Source organism: Nannospalax galili, unplaced genomic scaffold, assembly GCF_000622305.1.
Source record: "Nannospalax galili isolate Female #2095 unplaced genomic scaffold, S.galili_v1.0 scaffold517, whole genome shotgun sequence".
Lineage (NCBI taxonomy): Eukaryota > Metazoa > Chordata > Mammalia > Rodentia > Spalacidae > Nannospalax > Nannospalax galili.
The window spans coordinates 1296438-1312162 of NW_008340098.1; the positions used below are offsets into that span (position 1 = coordinate 1296438).

At 47.0% G+C, this 15725-nt stretch overlaps 1 protein-coding gene across 3 annotated transcripts in view; it reads left to right on the forward strand.

Moving 5' to 3' along the window:
- Mapre3 (microtubule associated protein RP/EB family member 3) overlaps nt 1-15725 on the forward strand; it is a 60587-nt gene that overhangs the window by 43469 nt on the left and 1393 nt on the right. For 2 of the 3 annotated variants that reach the window (XM_008835015.3, XM_029564467.1), the window contains 4 exons: nt 12303-12430; nt 13330-13475; nt 14054-14255; nt 15464-15618. In XM_008835015.3, coding sequence (XP_008833237.1) covers nt 12310-12430; nt 13330-13475; nt 14054-14255; nt 15464-15618 — 624 coding nt within the window. In that variant the 5' untranslated portion in view covers nt 12303-12309. The remainder of the gene's footprint in view (nt 1-12302; nt 12431-13329; nt 13476-14053; nt 14256-15463; nt 15619-15725) is intronic. The other variant, XM_008835013.3, reaches the window with a different exon arrangement.

Here is a 15725-nt window from a genome sequence, read left to right on the forward strand (position 1 = left end):
GCTCATCCTTTGCATGCCATTGGAGTGCCTGGAAGCCAGATGTGCTGTTCTGGTGATGGAGTCCCTGGTATCTTACTAACAATTTTATTCTTCAGCCAAACAAAGGCTCCATAAAGACAGGACTCAGGCCTTAAAATAATGTCCTGGCTCCATGGTGCTACAGTGTTAAATGTATGCATCAGTGGTCAGCAAATGCTTGCTGATTGAAACTAAGGCAGCCCTGTAGTAGCTTAGAAAGAGAAATATAAAGAAGAAATCCCCGGAATCTCCCTCCTCTCCTCTTGCTCAGGGGACTAAACCAGGGTGTGATGCTGGAGCTATGCAAAATCAAACCTGCCTCCTACCAGTGTGCTGATGGTGGAAGGAGCAGGGGATCTGGAGTCACAGGGTCCAGGCTCATCCCTAACCTTGCCAGTGGCTGATTATGACTCAGGCACATTACTTGAATCCCGAGCCTTTGTTTCTTCATACAGAACTGAGTTGATGATTAAGGCTTTTGGGAAAGGAATGCTCTAACCCATGAAAGTGGTGCTCCTGGTGGGAATTCCAGGTCCTGTGATAGGCCTGGAGAGAAACTACAGGAAGGCAGGCAGGCCTTCTGGGACCTCACCAGTGTGTGTCCTTAACGTGAAGGCTGTCTCCTTTTGAGGTTAATCCTACAGGGTGGGCAGGCAGGGTAGACTGCAGGTTCATGAATTCATAATGGTGATCTGCTGGACAGAGGACAGAGAATCAGCCCTGAATCCTAGGTTTGTTCTGGACAGCTTCAGGGAAGGCTTTCTGGTAGAAAGGCTGGAAGATCAAGGAGCAGTCTGTACCTTGTCAAAAGAGCAAGGGGATAAAACTGGGAGGATTCTGGGAGGGCACTGAATTTCAGGGAAAGAAAGGAAGAGAACAGAGAAAGAGCTGAGCCCAAGGTCTTGAAAAACAGACTAAACAATTCATAAAATCCAGGCACTCAGGGCGGGGCTTAGAGGCACATGCCTTTAATCCCAGCACTCAGCTGGCAGAGGCAGACAAAGCCAACCTGATCTACATAGCAAGTTCAGGCCAGCTGGGACTTCAGGGAGACTGTCTCCCAAAAAAAAGAAAAAAAAAAAATCCCTAGCCTAGCTGATAACAGTAAGACAGATATCAGAAGACACATAGTTTTTTTTTTTTCTTTCTAACGTGTGTGTGTGTGTGTGTGTGTGTGTGTGTGTGTATGTATCTGTGTGTCTGTGTGTGTATGCACACGTATGCCAAGGTGCAGATGTGGAGGTCAGAAGACAGCTTTCAGGAGTTGGCTCTTTCCTTCCACTCTGTAGGTTCCAGGGATTGAACTGAAGTCATCAGACTTGGCTGCAAGTGCCTTTACCCACGGAGATATCTTGGCCACCTGAGATGTAGTTTTAAAGGAGCATAAAATATCATGGTTAGTATGTGTTCCCAGAGACACAAACGTGCTTTGTGAACATGAAGAACTACGAAGGAGACACCAGATGCACTAGGGCTGGGGAAACAGGAATGTTGTCTTCCTACAAGCCTCAGCAGCTCCTGAAGCTGTTTCCTCTGCCCTTGGGGCAGCTGCAGATGGGTCAGCTACCCACCCCCAGAGCTGGCCAGGGGAAAGGCACTCCCTGAATATGACCAGATTCTATTCTGGAGCCATCCTGAAATCCTGCTCTGAGGAACATGGAGGGCTTTGTCATCTGCTGAAGGGGAAGAGACTTTTAAGTCTTCAAGAGTCGTAAGGCTTTGTACTGCATCTGGTTGCATGTAGCCAGAGACCAAGCTGGCATCTTCTCTCTTCCCTTCTTTTCCTGTAGCCAACAGCACCCCTTTTGGGTCAGCACAAAATATAAGAGCAGAAGACTACCTCTCTGAGCCCCCTGCCATCTGAATTCTACCCCCTGGTGTTACCTGTCTTGTCATTTAGCAAATACACACTGAGCAGCTCTTGTGTCCCGGATCCTAGACTCACACTAACTGAAGAAAGAGATGGTGTATTTAACTCCCAACCTTTCTGCCTTCCTGCTAAAGACCTGGGAAACCATACAGAGAGAACCAAAAGTCAAGCCTATCCCTCCCTGCCATCTGCCTCCAGAACGAGAAGCAGAGGATCAGAGCAGTTGGCTCAGAGTGATAGAAAGGAGGGAGTTAGATATGTTACTGATTCTTAAAGTTGCTCAGCCTCTAAGGCAATGAAACCTTTGGTCCCCACAGACAGTGTCTTTTATTCTCCCACCAACCCCCATACTCAGCAATATCACAATTCTGGTTCTTTTGACATGAAAACTGAGGCCAAGGTACCTTCATCCTCTTTTCCAGAGTATCCAGGCAGGAAGTCCCATTTCCTAGTGTAGAACCTCTTGGTTGCCACACCACAGCTCCTGGAGCCTACTGCTAGTAGCCTTGATTTGATGACAGTTCTGAAAATTTTTGTTAACTTAAAAGGTAGATGTTAAGCTGGGTACATTGGTTCATACCTGTAATCTTAGCATTCAAGAGTCTAAGTGTTGTGTGACACTATTCCTGGGGCGATGTGAACCATGTGAATGTCTACTCACCCCAGAGGGAACCAGTGACAGACCAATGTAAGGATACTATCAAGTCCAAGTTGGTGAATCAGTGAGTTTTATTGGGATCACTTACAGAAGTATGGGTAGGAGCAGAATTGACTCAAAGACAGCTGCATCACCAAAAGCCCACCCCAGTAAGGGTGATGGCTGAAAACCTGGAGCTCACTGTACAACTTGCAGGCCAGCTCAATGGATTAAAAAGTGTCTCTTCTATAGGCTCAGTTGGTATGAGCCTCTTCTAGGCAGCTCAGCATGTCTAGCAGCAGTACTTAGGGCTTATATAAGCCTGGGAGGGAGGGTCCTAGTGAATCTAGTCAGTTTCAGGGACTTCCTAAAGCTTCTGAGGTAGTTACTTCCTGAGCTTAATGACCTTCAAGATGGAAGGTTTTATCTCGAGAAAACTGCTACAAAGCACTGAGGCAGGAAGATCAAGAGTTCAAGAATAGCCTAGTACATAGCAAGACTATCTCAAAAATAACATTTGTGTCCAGGTGTGGTAAAACACACCTTCAATCCCAGCACTCCGGAGGCAGAAACAGATGGATCTCTGTGAGTTCAAGGCCAGCCTGGTCTACGTAGCAAGTTCCAGGCCAGCCAGAGCTACCTACATAGTGAGATTCTGTCAAATAAATAAAAATAAATAAATAAATAAATAAATAAATAAATAAATGCACAAACTATGAATTCTCAAAGATTAAGTAAGTTATATGAAAAATAAATTAAAAAATATTTTATTTATTATTTTTAGTTTATGTGTATGAGTGTATTGCTTGCATGTATGTGAGTGCACCCGTGTCATGCAATGCTGCGGAGGTCAGAAGAGGGCTTCGGATTCCCCTGTAACTGGAGTTAAGGATGGTTTGTAGCCGCCATGTGGGTGTTGGGAATTGAACCTGGGTCCTCTGCAAGAGCAGTCAGTGCTCTTAACTGCTGAGCCATCTCTTCAGCCCGGAGAAAATAAATTTTAAAAGATGGATGTTTGCTGGGAATGGCAGTGCACACCTTTAATCCCAACTTTCAGGAGATGAGGCAGGAAAATTTTTGTGAATTCACGGCCAGCCTGGTCTACATGACAAGTTCCAGGCAAGCCAGGGCTATATAAAGGCACGGTTGTCTTTCTCTGCCCACCTAGATGGGCCTTATTAAAAGGGATTCATATTTTTATTTTTTATTTTTTTATTTTTTATGTATTTCATACAGAACATCCCAAACAATCTTATTCCTCTTTATACCCGCATCCCAAATGGCACCCTCCCATAGCCTTCCTCCCCCACAACTAGAGGCCAAATACTCTGTCATCCCTGTTACTGTCCACTGTGTTGTCAGTGCCTAAAAGGGATTAGTTTTAGCAATGAGGAATTCTATTTCTGCATGTCTGACTCTCCCTTAACCCTTTGAGTTATGGTCAAATAGAGCAGCCTCACTGTGACTCCCCCAAGAACACCTTCCGCTGAACAGTGGCTACAAGGAATATGGCAGCATTGCCCAGACCATCCTGAGAAAACCTCTTTAAGAATTCAGATCACATTCAGCAAGACAGACCCATTTTCCAGTTCTGGGACCTCAGCAGGGTTCGCAGTCTAGGAAACAAGCTCCATGATTTTTTTTTTTTTTGAGACAGGGTCTCCCTGTAGCCTCAGCTGCCTGGAACCCACTATGTAGACCAGGCTGGCCTTGAACTCACAGAGATCCATCCATCCTGCTCTAGCTCCATGAATAAAACAGTTGTGAGAACAGAGTCCTAGAGAAACTGCAGTCTCTACATGCCCCTACCACAGTCCAGATCCTGTGCTGGATCTGCCAGAGCAGGTGCATGGTGGTCCCTCACCAGATCCTTGAACCACCCACCTGCCTACCTCTGCTTTGACTAATCCAGCTTTGCACCACTGAGCCTCTCTGTGAGTCAGGTCTTTGGTCAGCCATGAGAAGAAGGTGATTGGCTAAGCATGCCAGGGCTTTGTGACCCGCTGGCAGAACCCTCTGTCTCTGCCAGTCCCTCAGAGCCATCCATCCCTGCTGGTACGTATTTCCTGCATGTAACCTTAGAGCACCATGGATATGTGAGGCAAGGGAACGGGGTAGCAATTTTACAGAGTTTCTAAACAGATGACTTCAATTCCCTGAGCCTGGGCAGTAAGGGATAGCCCAAGGACAATGGGCATAGCCCCATGTTTGGAAAGGATACATTTTAGAAGGCTCTGCAGAGCTCTCTTCTCAAGTCTCACAGCCTCTGTTCCAGTTTTCCTGCAAGGTAGGGTGGCATCTGCAAAGCACATATATGAGAAACCTGGAGTTGGGAAGGGATCATGGTCAGAGGTCCAGCTGGCTGTCCCCAGGCAGAAGGGGCAAAGAAAGATGCAGTTCTGCAGTGTGCCTCCATTCTGGACTGTTGTACTCCCTGATACCTGAAGCTGCTGTGTACCAGGCGCCTACTCTGAAACAAGTGCTCTTGGATTCTGTCTGTCCAGTAATGCTGATAACACTTAGCAAATACTGGGTGCCAGTGCTCAGTGCTTTGAATATACATGGTTCACTTAGTCTTCTGCATATCCATAAGGTGGGAACTGCCACTGTGACCATTTTATAAATAAGGAAACAGGCCTAAAATAAAATAGAACATGGTGGAGGAAGGGTTTGAACACAAGTGGTCTGACTAGAGGTCCAGGACTCTATCACAGACCATTTAGAGCTGACTGGTGGCATGCCAGTTCCTACCTGCAGTTATATTGGTCAGAGGTTGTGTGCTGGGATCTGCCAGAGCATTCTCCAGAACTAGCTAGAATGAGGCTGAACTTGGAGTAAAGAAAACCTTGGAGATTAGAGAAGATTGAGGACCCTGGAATATCCTCAAGACATGTGTAGAAGGTAGATAGCCACTAAAAATTTAAAAATAGAAAGCCAGAATTTGATCAAGACTAGTAAGACAAATAATAGAATGTGTAATTTCAGAGCTATTTCAACTTACTGACCATCATTCAGATTTAGGAATGAAAGTGCTGACAAAGGAGTCCAGAGTATCTGAGAAGGAACTTGATAGTCTCTAGAAGCCCTTCTTTTCAAAAATTGTTAAATTTATTTTATTTTTTGTATGTGTACCCACAGCACATGTGTGGAGGTCAGAGGACAACTTTCAAAAGTCAGTTTTCTTCTTTTACCATGTCAGTCCCAGGGATCATTCAAACTTGGGTTGTCAGGCTTGACAGCAAGGGCCTTTACACACTGAGCCATCTCACTGGCCCTCTAGAAACTCCTCTGACCAGGGGATATCAAGATTTGGTCCTAGTGGCCAGTTTTCAAGATCTCAACCTACAGAATAAGCAGCAGTTCCCCTTTATCGGAGAGCTGGAATTAAAGGCATGCACCACCATGCCTGGTACATTAAGAGTTTTTGCAGACTGTGTCTGTGCTGCCATTCATGTAACTGGTCCACAGGGAGCCAGATGTTCGAGCCAGAGCTTTATATACCTTCACCCCAGCAACTGGCCTGCTGAGTTAATGCTCAACTCAAAAGGCCATCACAAGTTGGACCTGTTGATGAGTTAACATGTGGCTTTAGGGAAAGGGGAGGCTAGTTTAGTTCAGTCCAGAATCTTAGAACAGACCCCATGCTTTCCAGCTAACCCAGCTCTAAGAGGATAAGGACTCTTCTCAACCTCTCCATTACACTACCAGATTTTGATAGAAACTGGCTTGGGGGTGGGGACAGATCCAAATTAGAGGATCTGTCTTTCTGAACTAAGCTAAGGAAAAGGGCTTGGGAGTGGATGAGGCAGCTCAAGGAATCTTTGCTCAGGACCTGGGTGCCACCTGCTGGCATGTCTGTGCCCATGAACACTGCCAAACCTAGACAAGAAAAACTAAAAAGCACCTGTCCTCACAGCATGACAGGGTAAGGAGACAGGAAGGCTGGCTTCATGGAGCTACAGGAAGTATGTCAGAGGATCCTTACAGGGACCCATCAGATGAATCCTCCTGAACAAAGAGAGCATCCTGCCTAGTATAGTATCAGTATTCTAGTATTCTGATTCTAGTATTGGCTGTTCTTCCCAAAAACCCCATAGGGGAGCTGGTGTGATTGATTACCGAGCCTTGAATGGAGCCATTTTTTTTTCAGCCTCCTTCTTACAGGCCCTGTTCCCTTTGGGACCCTATAGTTCAGACTCCTGAGAGGTTCAGAAAATGCCCTCCCATCATTAGGCACTTACAGTACTGGGAGTGTCTGGCCAAGCTGAGGAGACCTGGGTATTTTTCAAATAATTTGTAGTTCTTGAGATTCCTGATGGCAAGATCTTCAGTTGTGTCCTAAACTCTAGGGGAGGTTTCTCTTAGGGAGGAAGGGAGATAACATCTTCCCTCAAGAGAGATGGCAAAAGGGGGCTGAGGAGATGGCTCAGTGGTTAAGAGCACTGGCTGTTCTTGCAGATGACCTAGATTCAGTTCCCAGAACCTACATTGCAGTTAAGAACCATCCATAACACCAGTTCCAGGGGATCTGATGCCCTCTTCTGGCCTCCTGCACCCACATGGTGCACTTACATATATGCAGGCAAAATACTCATATACATAAAATTTAAAAAAATCACCGGGAATGGTGGTGCAGGCCTTTAATACCAGCACTTGGGAGGCAGAGGCAGGCAGATCTCTGTGAGTTCAAGGACAGCCTGGTCTACATAGCAAGTTCTAGGCCAGCTGCAGCTACAGGGAGACACTGTCTCAAAAAAAAAAGACCAAGAGTTGGGTAAGTAATAGAAAGGAGGTCACATTAAAATAATGACTGTCTCAAAAAAGACCAAAATCAACCAATCAATCAATCAAAAAATATTTCAAAAGAATTGGGGCTAGAGAGATGGCTCAGCAGTTAAGAGCACTGGCTGCTCTTACAGAGGACCCTGTTTAGATTTCCAGCACTCACATGGTGGCTAACAACCATTTGTAACTCCAATTCCAGGGGATCTGATGCTGTCTTCTGGCCTCTGTGGGCATTGCATGCATGGGTACACTCACATGCAGGAAAAATACTCATACACATAAAATAAAAATGAATAAATAAATAGTATTTAAAAATTTTCAAGAGCGAGATGGCAAAAAAAAAAAAAATCCCAGTGTGCCATCCTATGTCATTTCAGCTCAGGCCATAAACCCTGGCTAAGTAATGTATCAGATGAGGGTTGTGCTTCTCACACCTGGATGCATAGCAGAATTATCTGGGATTTCAAAAAGTATGTATATATGATATAAATATATAGTTTATGTGTATAGATAGCACACACATACATATGCAAGTTGGCTTCTCCTAGGGAACCTCTGGAATTCATGAAGTGGGCCTGGACCTTCAGTAGGTCTGGCTCCCCAAGAAGGCCTATCAGGTTAGAAGACCCTTGAGGCTCCAATGATTTTTCAGAGCCTGAGTGTTGGAGTAGGACCTTTGCTTCTGCTTTTCTTGAATAATCAGCCTTTGAAAGAACTAATTTGGTTCAGGAATTCCCAGAGCCAAACTAAGAACCAGAACCACCCCCACAAACCCAGACCCTCTTAGGCCTAGCAGAGTGTCAGCCACAATGGACCCAGAATCATCCTGCCCTAGGGCCACCTAGAGAAATAAGTCCCATATAGGAAAAGCTCCCAGATAGAATTGTCATTCTGGACAGCCACCAGAATAACTTTTGCCTGTAGCACATAACCCCAACTGTCTCTGCAGACCCCACAGACCTAATAGAGACTGACTGCTTATGCAGGGTCGTTCAAATCCACCGCTCTGATCCGTAAGCCTCTTTCTTGACTTCCTGTTGCACTTTTGTTTTTACCACACATTGGAACATTTTATTGTATTTTTTGTCTGGGTTTGTTTCCCAGTAAGGTTATAAACTCATTGAGGATGGGGTAAATCTTTTAAACTGTCACAGTCCATAGCAAAATTAAATGCTGTCCTTGACCCTTTACATTCTGCCTCTTGAAAAGTTTAGTATCCACCCACCTTTTTCACTGCCCGCCCTCCCCAGATAATTTAGAGAACTCTCTTAGGGGCTCAAAAATTCCTGACTCCTAACTCTAGTCTGTACCATTCCTTTCCACCAGTGTGGTTAGGCCACTATTGCTTATCAAAAATTAGTCTAGGGGCTGAAGAGATGGCTCAGTGGTTAAGAGCACTGGCTATTCCTGCAGGCGACTGAGTTCAATTCTCAGCACCTACGTGGTGGCTCACAGCCATCTGTAACTACAGCTCCAGGGAATTTGATGCCTTCTGGCTTCCATGGGCATTACATTCACACAGTGAACTTATATACGTGAAAGCAAAGCACTCATACACATAAAGAAATAAAAAATTGGTCTGGAACCCAAAGGTAAATGAAGCAGCCTGGCCACTGAAGAGCTCACAGTCAAGTAGAAGGGATGGATGATTTTGTGAATCTGGGAAACCCTGATAAGTTCTGCGCCAGGTGCCAGGGTGTCCCATAGCAAGCTGCTAAGGAAATGCTCTTGTAGGGAATGCTGATGCCAAGCCCAAAGTGGGGCCTGTGAACTAAAGCTAGAAAATGATGGAAGGCACTAAGAAAGAGGAGACGGTGTGAGAAAGTTGTTTCAGTTCTTCAGCAACTTTACTGAGCACCTTGCCATGACAATCCAGGAGATTTCCCAGCAGGGCAGGGGAAGCATTCACACAAGTCTAGTGGTGAGTTAGAGGGTCAAGATGGTATCTGCATAGCTCCAGTGCTGCCAGACTGAAGATAACAATTTGAGAACCTTTGGAGCAGTGAACAGATGGATTTGGGGTTAGGAACAGACTTCCAAAGACAGGATGAATGGAAAGCTACCTCTGTCTAACTGGGGGAACTTAGTGAAAGATAAGACTGGAGAGGTGAGGTCTGTTTACAAGTTGCTCAGGGCAGTGAGCCCAAGCACAGTCAAAATTACCCTGGGAAATCTCTGAAATTGCCAGGTCCTGAGTCTTTAGAAACTCCCAAGATAGTAATTTTTGTTTCTCTTGGCTTTTAAGCCCTGTCTGGGTTCCCTTCCCCCAAGCAATGAAGGAAAAGACTTTTTTTTTTTTTGAGACAGGGTCTCCTTGTAGCCCCAGCTGTCCTGGAACTCACTATGTAGACCAGGCTGGCCTTGAACTCAGAGAGATCCGCCTGCCTCTGCCTCCCGAGTGCTGGGACTAAAGGCGGGTGCCACCAAGCCTGGAAACAAGACTTATTTTTAAAAGGAGGAAGAACTAGAAATAAATAACAGTTTTTCTCTCGTGATTTTTATGCCAGAAGGAAAGTTCATATAAGTGAAAGGAGTTCCATTAGATAGCTCTGCTTAGGGTCAAAGATGGAAGCCTGACAGGAGCCAGCCCAGGCAGTACTGAGCTGAACCTTGCTTTACAGCAGTGCTCATACCCGCCTGGACTAGAGACCTTCTCGGCATCTTGGTCAAAGGTAGATTCTCATTCAGCAGGTCTAGGGTAGGGTGCAAGGACTGGCATTTCTAACCAAATACTGCATGTACAGCCCCAGTGATGCTGAATTGGGGGTGACAGTTTGAGAACCTTTGGAGCAGTGAATGAATGGGTTGGGAGTTGAACAGACTTCTAAAGACCGGTGAGTGCACAGCTGCCACTGCTCCTAGCCTGGGAAGCATAGTGAGAGATAAAGTTGGAGAGGCAAGATCTGTTTAAGAGTTGGGTAAGAGCCGGGTATGGTGGCGCACCCCTTTAATTCCAGTCCTTGGGAGGCAGAGGCAGGCAGAGCTCTGTGAGTTCAGTCTAGCCTGGTCTACAGAGTGAGTTCCATGCCAGCTGGGGCTACAGAGAGACCCGGTTTAAAAAAAAAAAAAAAAAAAAAGACCAAGAGTTGGGTAAGTAGTAGAAAGGGGGTAGCATTAAAATAATGGCTGTCAGAGCCAGAGATATAGCTCAGCTGGTAGAGTGTTTACCTAGCATGCAAACACTCTACCAAGGACTGCATCCTGGTTCCATCCCTAGTGCTGCATAAAAATCAGGTGTGGTAGTGCATGACCTGTAATCCCAGCACTCTGGAGGTGGCAGCAGGGGAATCAGAAGTTCAAGGTCACCCTTCACTACATATCAAGCTGGAGGTAGTTGTGGGGCATGGACAATGGCTGCCTCCAGAGTACCAGAAGTGGGCTGATACATTCTTACTGCACAGATGCTCCTACATATTAAACCTGAGGAAATAGTTTTCATTCAGTACACAGTCCTCTGTTTCTGATACTTAGTTTTCTTTTTTAGTTTTTGAAAATTTCTTTATATTTTATGTATGTGCATGTCTTACCTGTATAAATGCCCATGGAGGCTAGAGGGGACGTCACAGCCCCTGAACTGGAGTTACAAATAGTTGCTAGCCACCATGTGGGTGCTAGAAACCAAGCTTGGGTCCTCTGTAAGAGCAGCCAGTGATTCTAACCACTGAGCAATCTTCCAATTGCTCTCTCTTTTCTTAACAGTGAGTGACAAAGCACACTGATACTGGGCTTCAGTGTGGAGTGGTGGATAGTAGGGTGCTCAGAAGGGGCAGGATGCCTTTGCTCAACACCAACTGTTTGAATGCAGGAACATTTTTGGCCTAGAGTGGCCAAAAAAATCCCTAGAATCCCAAGTGGTCTGTGCAAAGCATCCCAACCTTTAAATATTGAGCACTAACTCACAAATGTTTCCAACACTGTCAGTGCTAAACAGTTCAAGTTTGCAAGACAAATACAATCACGGGTGCCTTATTTACAACTGCTGACTTGAAATCAAACCATGGCTGTCCAGGCCTGCTGTTAGATGCTGAGTATAGCAGTGTTGGGATAGATGCAGGGGAAAGGTCAGAGGCCGCAAGGCCTTGTGGGAGGTTCCATGAATAAGCTAGAGGGAAGGAAGAGCCTGGCCACATTGAGGAGGGAGAGCTGAGGAATGAGTGATATCGGGAGATGAGATGGAATAACCCCACAGGTTTATAACAAGGATGACTGGGGGCTGGTGAATGCTGGATCTGAAGTTTGTTTATGAGAAGGTTCTAGACAAGTAGAACTGAGCTGCCTTTCATTCAGCCAGCAGGCCATAGGAATAGGGACTGAAAAGGCAGCGGAGAGGCAAAGGTTAGATGGCTTTCTAGAGCATAAATCTGGTCAGGTTACTGTCTGCTTAAAATTCTCAGTGGCTTCCCATTGACTAAATAGAAAATCCAGACTCTCCTCAGGGTAAACAAAGCCCTTCCAGACCTGCCCCTGCCAGTCTCAATGCACCATGCACTATGCGTCAATACAGAAACCTGCTCCCTGGGCCTGCTGAGCCACTCAGCTCCTGGAATAACCCATGCCTTTGTACTTGCCAGTTCTTGGGCTACTGTACCCTTCCACCCCATTCCTCAGAATGTTCGGAAAATTCCTACTCTTGTTAGGTTCCAACATCTCTTCTCTGAAATCTTCACAGCTCTGCCAAGCTGAAGAGATCATGCTCTTATTTGTGCCATCCTTTAATTTTATGCCTTCCTCAGCTGCCGATCTCTCCCCACTGAGATTTGCCTGTCTAAACTCCTGAAGGCAGAGACCCTACTTAGAACTCTGTATCAGTCATCAGCTCCTAGAGCTTGCCCAGGTATAGTAGACACTAATTAAATGCCTGAGGAGTGAACATGAGCCTCTTCTCTAGGTGAACCACAAGGTTACTGTAAGGGAAATGCTTTTCATGTCCCCAGGGCTGGAGAATAGCTGGAGACTCCCATGCTAACGTCACCTCTTTCTGTTTCTTTGCAGCTGGGGTATGGCCGTCAATGTGTACTCCACATCCGTGACCAGTGAAAATCTGAGTCGCCATGATATGCTTGCATGGGTCAATGATTCCCTGCACCTCAACTATACCAAGATAGAACAGCTCTGTTCAGGTAGGAGGCTGGGATAGGGACTGGCCCAACGGAAAGGAAGGGAAAGCGGAACAGGTCCCAGGTCATGCAATTTATAATTAATATGAAGACACAAATGGGAAGAGCTCATGTTATGTACAATGCTTAGTGTTGAAGGCAGGAAACAGAAGCCGGAAAAGTAAAGAGCTGGGGAGACATTCCTGATCAGAGCCAGGACAGGCAGTGAAACCATAAGTTAACAGCATGAGGCCCCATGTAACCACTCCGTGTCTGACTCTTATCTCTCCTGCCACTACAGTCCTGGGAGTTCGCCAGCTCTCTAGGTCTGTTTTCCATTCATTTGGTGGCGATGCCATAACCTGTGTACCTAGGGTGGTCATAGGGCTAACCTGTATATGGAAGTGTTTACACTTGTACTGGGACATGATTTGTGTCAAGAAGTAGTCATTTGGAAGGGAATGGAGAGATGACTCGATGGTTAAGAGCATGGCTGCTCTAGCAGAGGGCCTGGGTTTGGTTCCCAGCACCCACACTGCACCTTACAGAGGTCTGTAACTCCTGTTCCAGGGGATCCAACGTTCCCTTCTGGCCTTTGAGGGCATTATTTGTACATGGTGCAGTTGGTAAAAACACATAAATAAAAAATAGATTTTTAGAAAACAAATAATGATTTTGGGGCTGGGCATGTTAACAGCACCTGTTCAGCGGGTTCAATCCTTAGCACCTCCCAAGAATAAATGCTAAATAGTAGTCAAGCTTATTCTTGGAAAGCCATAGGGAATCTAACTATATCTAAACATCAAAGCAGGATTGACCCCAGCCCCAGACAAGGAAGAAGAGAGGTCTGGGCTTGAGGAGTAGACCAGTAGGGGGCCTGGGTAGTGGCCTACCACCCCTCCATCAGCAATGCCTCTCCTCAGGGGCAGCCTACTGCCAGTTCATGGACATGCTCTTCCCTGGCTGTGTGCACTTGAGGAAGGTCAAGTTCCAGGCCAAACTAGAACACGAATACATCCACAACTTCAAGGTGCTGCAAGCAGCTTTCAAGAAGATGGGTGTTGACAAAGTAGGTATCTGTACCCTGGGGGTCCATGAGAAGCTGTGTGTCCCTGGGGAAGAAGATGACCCACCAGCCAGGGTGACAAGGGCTACTTGTGTCATTTCCAGCACATGTCTTTCTACCCTTGATTCCCCAAAGGAAATGCTACCCACCTAGCTCAAGGCACAAGTGGATACCTATAACCCCTGACATCCCACCATGACAACATTCCCTTCCTCTTCTCTGCTGACCCTTCCCACTCCAAATGTTGAGGTTTTGTGTGTTACTCCTGTTACATCTCTTCTTAGCCCCCCCCCTGAAAATTTCTGCTTACTGTCCTGCCTCAGTGGTCCCAGGACTGTGGATCTGGAGCCTCTAGCTCACATGCAGGCAATAGGGCCACCTCCCCACACAAGCCTTCACCTGCCTGCTAGGTCTGCTAGCCTGCCTGTCTGCTCTGGTACCATGGGAGGGGGGCAGATGGAGAAAGTAGACAATGCTGCAGCCCAGGGGCTGGCTTTCCCGAGAGCAGTGGCCCTCTCACAAGGAAAGGCTGTTCTACACAGCAGGTGGTTAAAGTGATCTGCTTATGTGGTCTATTTCAGATCATTCCTGTAGAGAAATTAGTGAAAGGAAAATTCCAAGATAATTTTGAGTTTATTCAGTGGTTTAAGAAATTCTTTGACGCAAACTATGATGGAAAGGATTACAACCCTCTGCTGGCGCGGCAGGGCCAGGACGTAGCACCACCTCCTAACCCAGGTGATCAGATCTTCAACAAATCCAAGAAACTCATTGGCACAGCAGGTAACATGCCCAAGCCGGTGGAGGGAGTTTGGGGGGCTGGGCCGGCAGGGCTCTCCAGCCAGGAGTGCCCCCTGGGCCACCCGCCTAGCCCTGCCAGCCTGGAGGAGACTGTTATCACGGAGTTCAGATGACATCACCTGCTGCCTGCCTAGATGGGGAGTCCCAGCTGGGGTGAAAGGGCTCCAAAACTTGCTCTAAGAGGAGAGCCACCAATACCAGCCATGGTAGCAGCTGGCTGAGGCCCGGGTACTTTGTTTTACAACATGAACTAACTTATTTGCTTCAGATTGGATGGGCATGGTTCCTCCATCCAAATCCATCAGGCCAAGGGCCTGGAACCAGTACCACAGCCCTTTCTTTGTCCCTGCTCATTGGATACCCAGGGCTGGAGTTTACCAAGCTTGATCCTATCTTCCCCTGTACTAAAGGCTCATAGTCCAAAGTCTTCGAGAGATGCATTTCTAGAAATGAGACTTTGTTGGGTGGATTGCTAGGGACATTGAGAGAAGCAGTAGGGCCTGTGAAGACAACACAGTTAGGCAGAGGAAGAGGGGAGCAGTCCCTACCTGCATCTGACCCGTCATAGCAGAGCCACCTCCTCTGTTTGCGCTGCTGTCATGCCTGGGCCTGTCCCCACTGAACTGCTTGCTTTGCATTAGAAGCAACCGCTGTCTAGGGAGGTGCAGTTGCTAGAGAGCAAGTAGCCACAGCATGCAGGCTGTGCTAGGGAGAATCCCGGTTCCTGAGGTGGCCACTGCTGCACAGATACTTGATCCAGCCCAGCAGAGGGCAACAGAGATCATAAGAGGGAGCTGGAGGGGTGGGGCCAGGTTTCACTGAGGTTAGCTTTGGCTGGGATTTCTGTTAGGACCAGCCTGCAGCAGCTGCTTTCTTGGGTCTCTAGCTATCAGTACAGAGGGCCCTGAACCCTCCCAACCCCACTTTATCAAATTCACCATCCCAGTGTCCTATGTGTCTTCCTCAGGCCAGCTTTCCCCAGACTCCTACTGAGTTCACCTTTCCTATGGTCCCTGCACTCCCAGGCTTGCCAAAGGGCTGGCTGACCAGTTGCTATAATGTCATGTGTGGCCGAGGCTTGAGGCCTAAATATAGATGCTCTTCCTGAGTGGGGAGTGCCTGCCTGTGCATGGTCCTCACACCAGGCTTTCTTCTACCATGTGGCCTCATCTAACTTCTCCTCTGGACAGTTCCACAGAGGACATCCCCCACAGGCCCCAAAAACATGCAGACCTCTGGCCGACTCAGTAATGTGGCCCCACCCTGCATCCTCCGGAAGAATCCTCCATCAGCCCGGAATGGCGGCCATGAGGCTGATGCCCAGATACTTGAGCTCAACCAACAGGTCAGTGGGTGGAAAAGGAAAATGAGATTGCCCTGAGCAAACCCAGGCCCTTGGGGACAAGAGTAGGGCAAGCAGGGCTTCTGAGGCAAGAGCACCAGGCTAGAGCA